Source organism: Lactuca virosa, chromosome 9 (assembly GCF_052849685.1).
Source record: "Lactuca virosa cultivar CGN04683 chromosome 9, Lactuca_virosa_CGN04683_v6, whole genome shotgun sequence".
NCBI classification, from domain to species: Eukaryota; Viridiplantae; Streptophyta; class Magnoliopsida; order Asterales; family Asteraceae; genus Lactuca; species Lactuca virosa.
The window spans coordinates 206,160,755-206,174,544 of NC_136434.1; the positions used below are offsets into that span (position 1 = coordinate 206,160,755).

A 13,790-nucleotide genomic window follows, 5' to 3' on the forward strand; every position below is an offset into this window, starting at 1 on the left:
TCAGTAGTTCTAAAGTGAATCCATCAATTCATCTTCTCTAGTCTACTGGTAAACTCTATTACTCCTTACCCTTTTCCATTCCCAATTTCATCCTTGTTCATTTCTTCATTTCCACTTATAGGTTTACACAACAAGAACAAAGAATCATATGTTGCCTTATCGGTAAACGACAATCTATCAACACATATACAACCAATTCGAGAAAAAACATTAAAAAAAACAATCACCCCTTTTAAGCAAAGGAAAAGATGATGACAATAGTTTAGGTCTTGTTTGTCCTGGTTGTGGAGTTTTTATACAAGATAACGACCCAAATTTACCTGGGTATTATAGAAAAAGAATGTTATGGTTACAAATGTGTTTGATGACATCGAAGCTGAATTGGATGATAATAATGAAGGGGAAGGGGAATTAGAGAGTGAAAATGACAACCACTTGGACCTACATGATAAATTGGATATTGAAGATGAACTCGATTGGGAGACTGAATAAAGGAAGAAGAAACAAGTATACAATGTTCCCTCACCTGGTGTGGGGTACATGTGGGCTGACTTGGCTACTACATCGTTCCCATTTAACTACGTGGATTTTACTAAAAGGTACCAAAATAACCAGGTCGATATGCACATTGTTCTCTCATAAAGCAAGAAAAAAATTAAGAACCTTTTAAACCAATTCAAATAACTTGCTTACCCAACAATGATATTAACCTTTTTGAAAATAAAATTGCATTAAAATGTAATGTAGTTGTATTCATTTTCTAATCGTAAGTCAAATAAAATGTAATGTCCTTTCAAATTCCAATACGAAAAATAATCCGTACACGTTACAAGGTTAATATATTGATGTGATAGTATATTGGAAAAAGTTGAATCTCTTTGATGTGACCCTGATGTGGCATTTTACAAAAAATAATGTTAATTGGTTTCAATTTTCTCATATATATATATATATATATATATATATATATATATATATATATATATATATATATATATATATATATATATATATATATATATATATATATATATATAAGCCGAAAACCTTAACTTCTTGTTTTGATTCTTTTCCGATAAGGCACGCAAGAGTCTTGCAACTTGAACTTATAACCTGCATAAGCCAAATCAAAATATAGATGTAAGTTGTTTCTACTTTTACTTAATGGACTTAATGTAGAAAGAACAACTTAATAAAGAAAGTCAGGGAAATAAGAATTTACTTTTCAACCGGCAATACGAGGTTATCTTGACCTTCTAGAAGCTTTGCAGAACGAACGATATCGCCAGTCTTGATCTGAGGGAGAATATCTCTTCCCACAGTTGTATATCTAAGAATTTTTTTAAGTTGTTATTAAAAAAAAAATCAAAAGTGAATTACAAATTTGGTCCATGTACTTTATCATAAATTACATGTTCGGTCCACATTTGAAATTATCCCTATGTTTAAGTCTGCATTCGTTGGGAACCAAATCCGCAATGGAATGCAAACTTAAGGATGACATTGAGACACCTTTCCAAAATTTGGACTGAACTTGAAATGTTGAGTAAAGCATAGAGACCAAATTTGTAATTTACTCAAAAATCAAAGTAAGTGGTTTAAAGATATATAATTATACCCGAATACAGAAAACTGGCCCTCATCAAAAGATAAGCCTCCTAAGCCAGACTGTGGATGCATAACCATGTATTAGATTATATGAAGTTATAAACTTTATATAAACTCATGTTCTGTTTTTAAATTTTATAAAATGATATTTTTAAGAAAAAAATAAACTTACATAGCTTTTATCATAGAGATAGAAGAAGAACTGATTTGGTGATGAGTATTCTTCAGATGCATCATCGTGGGCCATAGCAACTGCACCATATACAGATAATGGAAGCACAGGCAATTCTCCATCCTTCCATTTGGCAAAAATGAGAAATGTAAATTTATAGTTATAAGAAAAAAAAAATGAAATAGATCATTTGAAGAACACAAAATGGAAAAACCTGTATGCTTAATGTTGTTTTATAAAGTGGCTCAAATTGTCCAGATGGCATTATCTCCAAAGGAACACTATAACCAATACTCTTGTCAATTCCATTGTCTGAGAGAATTGCTTGATCGGTGCATTTTAGCGTCATCCCATCATATGCCCCATCAACTACCTAATCATATATCCATTTACCTTTTCATCCTCCAAATTCTAAAAATTATATTCAAATTCGTTTTTTTTTTAAATGTAATACTTCACTCTACCTTACCAGTTTTGCAAAATTTCCTGTTGTCAAGGGTGCTGAATATCCATCTAGGACAACCTGTGCATATGGTTAATATTTAATAATAATATTTTAAGAATAGCAATATACATTTTTTAAAAACATGGAAAGATTCTGATTTCTGAATACCTGGATTTTAGCAGATTTTATTGGTATACCACCAGCTTGTGGAGTAAATGATGATCCATCTCCTTTTTCAACCACAAATTCTACAATTGCTCTTCCTGTGAGCCTGAGATTTCAAGTCATTAATTCTGTTTTCTAATTAAATATATAAACATTTTTGTCTGATGGATTGGTTTTTGTTCTGTAGTGATCCAATTTGAAGAATATAGATTGTGAAAAGAAAAGATTTAGGTAAAATTTTCACCTAGGATAATTTGAATATTGTGCAGGTAATAAGAAAGATAGCCCAGGAGCCTGTCAAAAACAAAGTAATGCAATTTTTATGTTTTATACATGAAGTGTTTATAAGTTATAATAATTTGTATTAAATGAAAAGCACCTGTAGGAGCTCAATCTGGGCAATAGAATCCAGTGAAGATGCAAGAGCTACTGATACTCTATCTGGATCCTTTTCCTTTATATATCCAAGAAGAGTCTGCAATCCCCCCTGCAAGGAGAAAAACACCAATATATAACTCTGGACTAATTCAAGAGGGCACTTTTGTAAAAAACTGATTTCAAAAAGGTGGTGTATGTATAACACATAGGAAAGAATCACTATATGAAAAGCTCCTTAATCCATTATAAATTGGTGTTTTAGTACCTTCCCATCAATAAGAGAAGCATAAATTTCAAGCCCCTTTTCCCTCTGATCAGATGGGATGCTTGACAAAATAGATTCCTTTTCATCCACTGCAATCTGATCAAGAAGCACAGAGAGTACTGAAGAGAGAGGTGAAGAGACAATGAGGATAGAGAATTGGGGTGTTCTACCTTTAGAGCTTTCTTTACATTACTCTCCATTGTTCCAAAAGGTTTTCTTTGAGGAATCCTGAGCAAGTATGACAGTTCCTCAAGAGAATTCTACAAGAGAAAAAAAACAAATGAAAGTTTCAACATAAGAAGTGTCAAAAGAATGGAAGTGGATTGGATTGATGAAGAACAGTTGGATGGACCTGTATACTTTTCATGTTTGTGTTTGCAGGGATGGCTTTTCTCAAAGCTAATTCTCCAGTTCTGGGAACCTTTGTGTCTGGAGAGTATAGCACTGCTTTAGCAGGTGGAAGAAATGAGGGATCCCATCTGGACAAGGGAACTGGAGATACGAGTTGAATGACAACAAGAATGACAGAGATTGTAGCTCCCAATCTCATAATTCCACGCTCTAAAACAGGCATGTATAGTTTGGTGATGGTTTTTTTGTGGTCTGAACATTCCTACATGACACAATCCCATATATAAAACTGGGACAAACTGAAGAAAGAGGATCAATGATGCAGTATTTTGCATTCACAGTGTTAAAACATCTGAGAATTGCACAAAAGTGCACATCTGTAAGAACATAAAATCTGAAGCTAATGCACTTCTATGGAAATAGATGCAAAATTAGAAACAAGGTATCAATTTTTTCCCAGCATTAATCATGTATATGGTAAAGAGCAACCAAACTAGAGAAATCATGCTTCTAAGCAACCATTAATTGAAGGGCGAAATTGGCACAACTAGGTAAAACAAACAACACACAATCGAAATTCCAAAATAATTTTGCCTCAATTCTGGATCCAAAGTTCCAAACCACTGAATTGGAACTCAAATTCATTCAGTAAGCTTAATTTTTACCTAATAACAAAATGCATGTTATTCCGTACAATGATACAATCGTAATCAGAGACATCGCATAAAGAATCAACGAAAATACACTTCCAAAACTACAACACAGGTAAAGTAGAACTAGTACTAACAGTTGAGTTGTCAATTTTGGAGAAAATGCAGCTAATGAGCTTCGGCTGAGCCTGAGCTGATCTCGCCGGAGTTTTGTTGAGCAGGATCAATGACCGTGTGGAGACACAATACCTTCTGAAAACAGAGGAGTTAATGGAGACATTAATCGAAACTTTAGGGGACATGAGTGACGAAGATAACGGAACCGCCATGGCCAAATTGTTGCAGGTTTTGGCGGGTCTCATCGTCATCCAAATCCTATCTATTCCCGTTACTTGCAGTTGGTAGGGGGAGCGCGTGGAGATCAAGTCATCAGGCCTCCGCTATTCCCTTGTTCTCATTGGGACACGCCAGCAACCGTTTCGACAACACCATGGAACCGCATGTACTCGATATCCTCCAAAAAAAAAAATTAATTTTATTAAATGAAATGTTGTTATAACCGGGGATGAGTTATAAAACCAAAAAACCAGACCGGAATCGGAACTGGTATAACCGGAAAATGCTTAAACGGTCCAGGTTGGGTTTCAAAATTACTTCTATCCAGGTTCCGGGTATTTTGGGTATGGGTCCAACGGGTCCGATTAATCCATGTTTTTGAACCGGCTTTGTTTAAAAAACCGGAACCGGTAGTGGGCCAAGGAACCAGTTTAGGTTTACTGTCCAAGGAACCGGTATAGGGTCAAGGAACCGGAATACGACGACAGGTCTCGCTTTTTTTCCCGTCTTGTACTTGCTCGACATCGACAATCATCAAAACATCAACGACTCGTTTTTTTTACCCTTTCTCTGTGATCGACGATCGACGACAATCATCAAAAACATTCCCGTCTTGTACTTCAAATTAATCTCAATTGAACTTCCATTCAACAACTCGTTTTAATTTTTCTTCCATTCATTTCCAATTGAACTTCAAATCAATCTCCTACACTCAATTAAAGAGCAATGGTGGACAATTGGGTAGATAACAATAAAGATACACAAGTAAGTTGTCAAGAATTTTGATTTCATGTGTTATGAAGTTTGAGTTTTTTTACTGTATTTTTAAGATTTATGTTAACATGCGACAATGTATATTTTTGGCACAAGTAAGTTGTCAACAAATCCTTCACTTCTACAGAACTAAGCTCAAATTCAAATCCATCTTGTGGGAATCACAGTTTTGCTATTACTTTCACTCTTAAGCCATGTAGTTTGAAGTTTGAACTGGAGTTGATAATTGAGCTTAAAAACCAAGGCCTTGCATTGCTATAACTATGAATGACAGTTTTGCTATTGTATTTTAATTTTGTTTGTGTATATTATTTTAAGTTTTGTATTGTAGGTCAAGTTTATGAATTAAGTTGTGTTATTATATTTTAATTGTCTTTTTATTGTTATCTATTGTAGCTTGATGATGATGAGGTGTTTGTTGACAACACTCAACAAGAAATCAATGAGGAACCAACACAAAAAGGAAAAATAGTAGGGAAAACAAGGGCCGATTATTAGAAATCATTTGAGAAGATTTTTATTGATGGAGTTCGACATGGAAAGTGCAAATGGTACGAGAGGGTTCTCAACTCCGACGGAAATAATACAGGTACATCTAGCTTAAATAAGCATGTGAAAAATTGTAAGCAAAACCCCGACAATTTGAAAAACCAACCAACATTACAATTTAAAAAAGAACCATCCGGGTAGGGTAGTGTTAGCACTTGGAAACACGACGAAAACGAATTAAAAAGGCTATGTTGAATTTATTTGTAGTGGGTGGTCTACCTTTTAAGTTTGTAGAAAATGAGGTCTTTACTGAATACACAAATGCACTAAACGGGAAGGTGATTGTACCTAGTCGAACAACAATTTCAAAAAATGTGTCACTTTATTATCTAGAAGAAAAAAAAGTTGGTAACATTCTTATGTAATCCCCTCAACACGGTTCATTTGACCACCGATTGTTGGACAAGTCCAAGTAAAAGGGTGCATTATATTGTCATTACCGCACACTTTATTGATGATAATTGGGAGATGCACAAACGAATAATCAACTTTAAAGAATTAGATAGTCAACGGGGGGAAGATATCGGGCAAGAAGTGTTGAAATGTATTCAAGGGTGGGGTATCAAGAATGTCATGACTTGCACGGTTGATAATGCAAGTTCTAATGACAAGGCAATAGAATTTCTAAAAAAACAAATTACCAAACTTGTACAATGAAGGAAAACACTTTCACATTAGGTGTATGACACACATTATCAATCTAATTGTGAAAGATGGGATGAATAAAAACGATGAGAGTGTTAAATGTTTGCAAAATGCGGTAAGATATGTTAGAAAGTCCACACAAAGGATTGCCCTATTTAAAAAGTGCATGAAAGCCGTTGGGGTGGAATCAACCAAGTTTTTGTGCAACGATTGTCCCACTCGTTGGAACTCAACCTACGACTTATTGAAGATCGCGATGGATTTAGAAAAAGTTTTCTACGAGTATGAAATGGAAGGTAATTTCTTATTCTATTCCATAATTTTTTTTTTTAATTTTCTACTTTGTTATATGTCCGTTGGGGCTGATTTTTTTTAAAAAAATGTAGTTCATTGTTTGGCAATAGTTATAGACTTTATAAACACCTTATTTGCATTTGTATTGAGTCACTTACAGCTCTCCAAAAATGAGATATCAGGTTTTTTTCTGTTACAGCATTGTTACTGAATTTTTTGTTAGTTTTAAACTGTCATATCTACTTCGTTATAAGTCCGTTGGGGCTGATGTTTTTTTAAATGTAGTTCATTGTTTGTCAATAGTTATAGACTTCAGAATCACCTTATTTGCATTTATATTGAGTCACTTACGGCCTCCAAAAATGAGATATCAGTTTTTTTTTATGTTACAGCATTGTTGCTGAATTTTTTGTTAGTTTTAAACTGTCATATCTACTTCGTTATAAGTCCGTTGGGGCTGATTTTTTTTTAATGTAGTTCATTGTTTGGCAATAATTATAGACTCCAGAAACACCTTATTTACATTTGTTTTGAGTCACTTTCAGCCCTCCAAAAATATGATATCAAATCTTTTTTTTCTGTTACAGCATTGTTGTTGAATTTTTTGTTAGTTTTAAACTGTCATATCTACTTCGTTATAAGTCCGTTGGGGCTGATTTTTTTTTTAAATGTAGTTCATTGTTTAGTAATAGTTATAGGCTCCAGAAACATCTTATTTGCATTTGTATTGAGTCACTTACGGCCCTCCAAAAATGAGATACTAAATCTTTTTTATATATATTTTTTTGATAGACCATTCCTTTGCACGAGACGTGGTAACCCCCGTGAGTGAAGATTTTGTAACTTGTCGAGCAATGGTCTCCTTTTTTGAGAAGTTCAAGGTCAAAACAAAATTGGTGTCGACGACTTCAAAACCGATGGCAAATCGGTTTTTTGGAGAAATATGCAGCGTTTACAAGCATATACGGGTATGGTCGAAAAACAAACGATTTTCTTCAATTGGAAAGGATATGATACAAAAATATGAGAAGTATTGGGGCGACTTTGAAAAATTGAACGACTACATGTACTTTTTGACTATCTTGGATCCGCGAATGAAGACAAAATTTCTTAGACATGCTTTTGAAACATTGATCAAGTACAAGATGCCGGAAAATAATCCCCTTTCCGAATTAGATATTACTGAAAAGGCTAAGTCTTTAGCAAAGGATATTGAAAAGAGGTTTGAGAACTTTTATAATGAGTACAATACCATCTCTAACGTACCATCAGAAACCTGTGGTAGTCAAGATGTCATGCATATTGATGACAATGACGACTTTTTAGGCGACTATTTTGTTCAATCGGCGAACCCATTGGCTTCAAAGGAAACAGAGTTAACACGGTACTTGAACGAAGGACAAACCCAAAGTGTTAAAGACTTTGATATACTAGTTTGGTGGAAAAATAACGCATCTCGTTACCCAATTCTCTCGCGGATGGCAAAAGGTATAATTTTAATTACTTATAGTTTTTATTATAAGATAGTATAATTTAATATTATACGTTTATGTTATTAGATCTTTTGGGCATTCAAATATCTACTGTGGCATCCGAGTCCGCTTTTAGTACAAGTTGTCGCTTTATTGATACTTACTGAGCAAACTTGTCCGCACCTATAATAGAGGCATTGGTTTGCACCCAAGATTGGGTAAGGAAATCAAAGAAGTCGATTGTTGACAACATCGAAGATATTTTTAAAGATGATGACATAGCTAAAGGTAACAAACAAATTCATTTTATTATCTAATAACAAATTCAAATGCTAAACAAATAAGTAAAAAAATCTAGGTAGATTTAAAGCATGTAAAAAAATGAAGTATTAAAGACATAAAACTAATAGATTCAAAACGGAACCTAATTGAAGTATAAAGACGTAAATTAGTCAATTACTTTAAATGCATATTTGCATAAAATTAAAAAGAAGCATACTTGAATTGGGTGGTTAGCTTCCATGAATGCTCTTGAAAAGAAAAAACAACTTCAAGCCTTCAACCTAGAGAATAATAAATTAAGTGAAAATGTAGAGGTGGAAGGGCCTATTTATAATGAGAAGTTGTGAGGTGTTGACAAAACATGAAAATTAAAAGATTGCTAATGTCAAAAAAATTGTCTTCTTGCTTTTATGTTCATGTTTTCAAAGTTAGCCTTGAAGGTCAAAGATACAAAAAGACAAGTTAGTGTGGTTGCTCATTAAATAAATAATTAACAATTTAGAATTTCCACATATCTTAAATGAAAACACACAACCCAAAATAAATTAAATTGGAGAAGATGTTTAAAATAATTATCCAATAGTCCAATACTCATTACAGTACATAAATTGGAGAAGGTGTTTAATGGTGGATATGAATTATAAAGTATGAACGTACAGTACATAACCTCTCAATTCTCATTACATTATTTCTTAAAAAAAAGGAATTAATGGTGGATATGAATTATGAAGAATGAACGTACAATACATAACCTCTCAATTCTCATTATGTATTCCACAATCCACGGTAATATTAAACCAACTTTGATATTACATTACTTCTTTTAAAAAAATCAATGTCGTCAGTAACCTTAATGTAATTTTTTGTTTATTAATATTTTTTATAACGGTTTAAAGATTATGTGATTGACGTAATTACAAAAAAAAAATCTGGGTTTTCCGGTTCTAAACCCATTTTACCCGGTTCCACCTTACCCACTTTGATATTTCCGGGTTTTTCGGTTCTAGACCCACTTTACCCGTACCATACCCGGAACCGAACCGAAACCGGTTCCTATATACCGGTCCGGTTTCCGGTTCTACAAAATCTCGTTAACCGGTTCCGGGTTTTCCGGGTCCGGGTCCGGGTCCATCCGGTCCGGGTCTGGACCCACTTTCATCCCTAGTTGTAACATCTCCAATCTATTAAAAAAAGTTATTATCGATACTAATTAGCCATAGAGAAAGAAGTCCAAATTAAAATAGAAAGTTCTGGCAGACATTCAAAAGAAAATATATACATTTGACGGTCAAAAAATAAAATACACAATGTTTGACCGATGAACACATTATATATCATTAAAAATGTTATGGAATAAGATTTGATTGTGATTTTAGTGTAATAGTGTAATCGATTCATTTTATGTAATGGGTGTATGTTTCAAAGGGGATCATATCTTAGTTTTAATACAAATATGGAGGTGCAGAGTGCATACTTATACTATTATTCTAGATTGATCTCAGTACAATCAAAAGGGCGGAGGTCAAGGGGGCTACGCCCCCTTGCGTGGTTCCAAGGGGCAGCGTCCAGCGAATTAAAAAAATACGAAATTACTAAAGGGATCTTAATGAGTTTTCGAGGGTTCTAATGTAATTATGTATGATTATCTGTTTCATAACTGACTTATCTAAATCATGAGTTATCAGGCTGTTTTCTGTTTTTTGGAGACATACAAAATTTATCATGTCATCTTCTCTCTCGTTCTTGATCAATCTTGTGTGCCTAGAACTTTGATTGTCCCTTTAAATATTATCCTAGATTGAATTTCTCAAAACACGTACATTGTCCATGTGGTATGTATTTTTTTGGGATTTTAATCCAAGCCACGACTTTTTTTGCTTCGTGGTCCTTTTGGACTAGTTTGTATGTGAAAATAGTCATTTCGAAAATTGAAATGACTATAATACCCTTGGGTATTTATTTTTCATTCTTCTTTAATTTTTTAAAATTTAGTATTTATTTATTTATTTTAACAATTAAAAATAGAGGACTCGCCTCTCTCTCTCTCTCTCTCTCTCTCTCTCTCTCTCTCTCTCTCTCTCTCTCTCTCTCTCTCTCTCTGCTACAAGACCCATCCCCATCTCTATCCTTTATTTTTCTTCTTCACCTGATCGATCATCTTCTTCCTCAGAAAACACACATGCACACTCAAATTGGTACATGGTATTACCCATTAATGCAAGAATATGAATTTTATAAACCCCAATTTCAGATTTTAGATAACATCAGTCATGGAAGAAGCAATCTATACGAAGATTTATGCTATGGACACCCACACACTCTCTTTGACGATAGATGTTTACCACCAGAGGAGACGCCACCTGAAGACGTGGAATTCTCAACTCGATCCTCCGATGAACTCTACGAACCCATCAGATTTGACATCGATACGACATCCCCTACCTGATCATCCACAAATCCAGTCCCCTACCATAAACTAGTTTCATGACCATTCTTTTAGTTAGGCCTGTCAAAATTATGAGGGTGTTTGGATAAATTAGTTTATAGCGATGTGAAAAAACAGCTTTTGCAAAAGTTTTTGGATTAAAAATAAGTTATAAGCTATAAGCAAAGGGGGGGGGTGCTTTATAAAATTAGCTTATTTAGATTATCCCCACCACAATAAGCTGATTTTTAATGTTTCTTATCCAAACACTTAAACTTAGCTTATAGCAGTGGGGATAAGTAATAAACTATAAACACTCTCTTTTTTCCCTATCCAAACACCCTCCATATATCTATATGATGCGAGAGTTGAACCAAACAAGATTAGTGCACTTTACATAAACATAAATTGAAAATTGAACCAAACATAATTGAAAGGTAAACAACTATATGTAAAAGTAAAAATAAAACCATTCCTCAAAATATAACAACTATCTAAACTTATTAACAATTCACTTAGGACCCAATAGAATAGTTTAATGGAGAAGTGACCAATTACAAAGTAAATCTTCATTAGGCATTTAATCGAGCACTTGGTGTTCAGAAAAAAAATACCTGGATAACTAAAAACACTTTCTATTCAACTGGATACTTGTAAGAACCTAGCTCTTCTGAGAAACTCATGTTATTATCAACAAATAAATGGTGTGACTGACAGAATAGAAGCGAGATTAGAATGCGATATTAGATCGGTTTATAAAGTGTACCTTGTGATTTTTGGTGCATTCATTCTGCATCAAACGAACGAATATGGGTGGGTATGGTCTACATCAAGTGAATGAAGATGGTGGGTTCTGATCTTCTTGAGGTATATGTGGGTTTCGAGCACACCAGCTAACTCACCAGGTGGAGATCGGTCCCCCTCCCTTAAATCAATTTTCATGTATCGATGTGGAAACGAGATGAATAGAAAATTTGGGAATAAAAATTGGAAAGGAGGCGATTACATGTAGCTATGTCTCTTTCTCGGTGTCTTTTGCTTTCAGTTTGTTACCATCAATGGTGGATTCTGGTAGGAAAAAGCTCATATGAAGCAGCCGACTCCTTGATTTCTTTTTCTTTTGTGGTCAATGTACCACTAGGTGAAGAAGAAAGAACTATTGTGTGATAGAATAGAGAAATTAGGTCAACATATTTATTTTGTTTCTATAATTACAGGGATTTCATTAAATGATCACATTAATTGAAAGTGCAAAAAACCCAAAATATCCTTACTGATTTAATAAATTATTTAATTTTTTGTTAATTTGTGATTGGTTCATTCATGCACACAATAGTTGTTAGAAACATTTGAACCTCTCTCTCTCTTTTTCTCTCTCTTCTCTCTCTCTATCTCTCTCTCTCTCTCTCTCTCTATATATATATATATATATATATATATATATATATATATATATATATATATAGAGAGAGAGAGAGAGAGAGAGAGGGGAAGGTAGGTTCCGTTGAGATTCAAAATAAAATAGAGATCTTCAGATTCAACATCATCCACATATTTCACATCTACTGCTCCAACCCTCCGGCGTACCAACGCGGTGGGTCGGTTATAATTATAAATTATTATATAGCGTCGTCTGTTCCTTTCTCCTCCGCTATCTGTGACATCCCCATTTTCACGGCCAGAAAAGACCGATTTTGTTTATGCTTTATAAAAATCAGAGTACCTCTTTTAATAAAAATGTTGCGGAATTTGTTCCTAGTAAAACATGATAAATACGTTATCAAGGCATTTCCGAAGAAAAGTATTTTTATTCCTTTTAAAACATTTGGGATGTCATTGTCAATACAGAAACATAAGCATAAACAGAACTTACATTCATTATCACTAGTGATTTATATCTTCGTAATCTCTCAGTGTAATGTGACTTCATATCAACACCTGTGATATAAATAAACTGAGTGGGTCAGGTTGGGTAACCTGGTGAGTACATAGGGTTTTCAACCCACAATAATATAATTATTATGTTTAATCATCAAACAATCAATCAACCCAATTACCCATCCCCATTATCTTATTTACTATTAAGGATCTACCCTAAGAATCAGCTATTTCTCGTTCATTCATTCCTAAGGATTATCCTAAGGAATAGGCACGAAATCCATCGTTGCTAATGATGCATCTGTCAAGCACAGCTACTAATATCATCACTTAGGCGCAGCTGTCAGATTTGTGACATTTCTTATGAGGCGCATCTGCCGGTATTGTCCCTATGGCGCATCTATCGGGGTTATGAGGTTCTCTATTAGGCGCTTATGTCGGTAGAGTCCTTTAGGCGCATCTGCCAGGGTTATCTCGTTTATTGACAGTATCGTTTCCGAGAATCCACTCGCAATACATGTCAATGGGTTTTTATCTCGTTTATCGACAGTATCGTTTCCGAGAATCCACTCGCAATACATGTCAATGGGTTTTTAGAGTACAGCTAGTGAATACACAGTTCAAATAACACCTACAGGTTGCGAGCCTGCTAGTGTTCCACTGGACTGTCTAGAGTAGTCCGTGGTTGTCATCCATACTCTGCTAGATGACGAGGCCAACACCTGGGTAAAATGCTTCCCTCATGGTTCACCTCTCACCCTTATCTCATGGTCTATATCACCTCTCCTCATTTTGTTTTTGTCACACATCAACTATTTCATCTACCCATGTTTTACCCAACACATTTTGTAGATATAAAATACATATACAGTTTAAATCATTTAAAACATGTATAAAAATCTTTCACCCAGCATAGACGGCAAGTATACAGACAATATGCACACATAGCATGTAATTTATATTAAATACTTCATATCTATGAGTAAGATGAAAGTAACTATGCACTCACTTGTTAAGGTGGTGACTCTGCACTTGGACAGCACTTCGTTACTTTTAAAACAATTTCTTTGACAAAACCTAGTATCATTACCACTAGGGTTT

The 13,790-nt window shown here is 34.3% G+C and overlaps 1 protein-coding gene across 3 annotated transcripts; it reads right to left on the reverse strand.

Moving 5' to 3' along the window:
• Window positions 1-771: 771 nt before the first annotated feature.
• LOC145135510 (Cyclophilin-like peptidyl-prolyl cis-trans isomerase family protein) lies at window positions 772-4,460 on the reverse strand. Of its 3 annotated transcripts, XR_013719859.1 has the most exons (14): window positions 4,172-4,460; window positions 3,386-3,646; window positions 3,204-3,293; window positions 3,034-3,129; window positions 2,770-2,877; window positions 2,635-2,684; window positions 2,394-2,496; window positions 2,250-2,303; window positions 1,995-2,153; window positions 1,781-1,903; window positions 1,619-1,668; window positions 1,223-1,330; window positions 1,054-1,113; window positions 772-889 (listed from the first exon to the last, which is right to left on the reverse strand). XR_013719859.1 is itself a non-coding variant. In XM_079069776.1 (13 exons), the coding sequence occupies exons 2-13, from the start codon at window positions 3,605-3,607 to the stop codon at window positions 1,107-1,109; spliced, it is 1,170 nt and encodes a 389-aa protein (XP_078925902.1). In that variant the 5' UTR covers window positions 3,608-3,636; window positions 4,172-4,460; the 3' UTR covers window positions 992-1,106. The 3 variants fall into 3 exon arrangements, 2 of the variants coding, with proteins under 2 accessions (XP_078925902.1, XP_078925901.1); XM_079069776.1 differs by lacking the exon at window positions 772-889 and having other exon boundaries at window positions 992-1,113; window positions 3,386-3,636; XM_079069775.1 differs by lacking the exon at window positions 772-889 and having other exon boundaries at window positions 992-1,113.
• Between the last annotated feature and the right edge of the window lie 9,330 nt (window positions 4,461-13,790).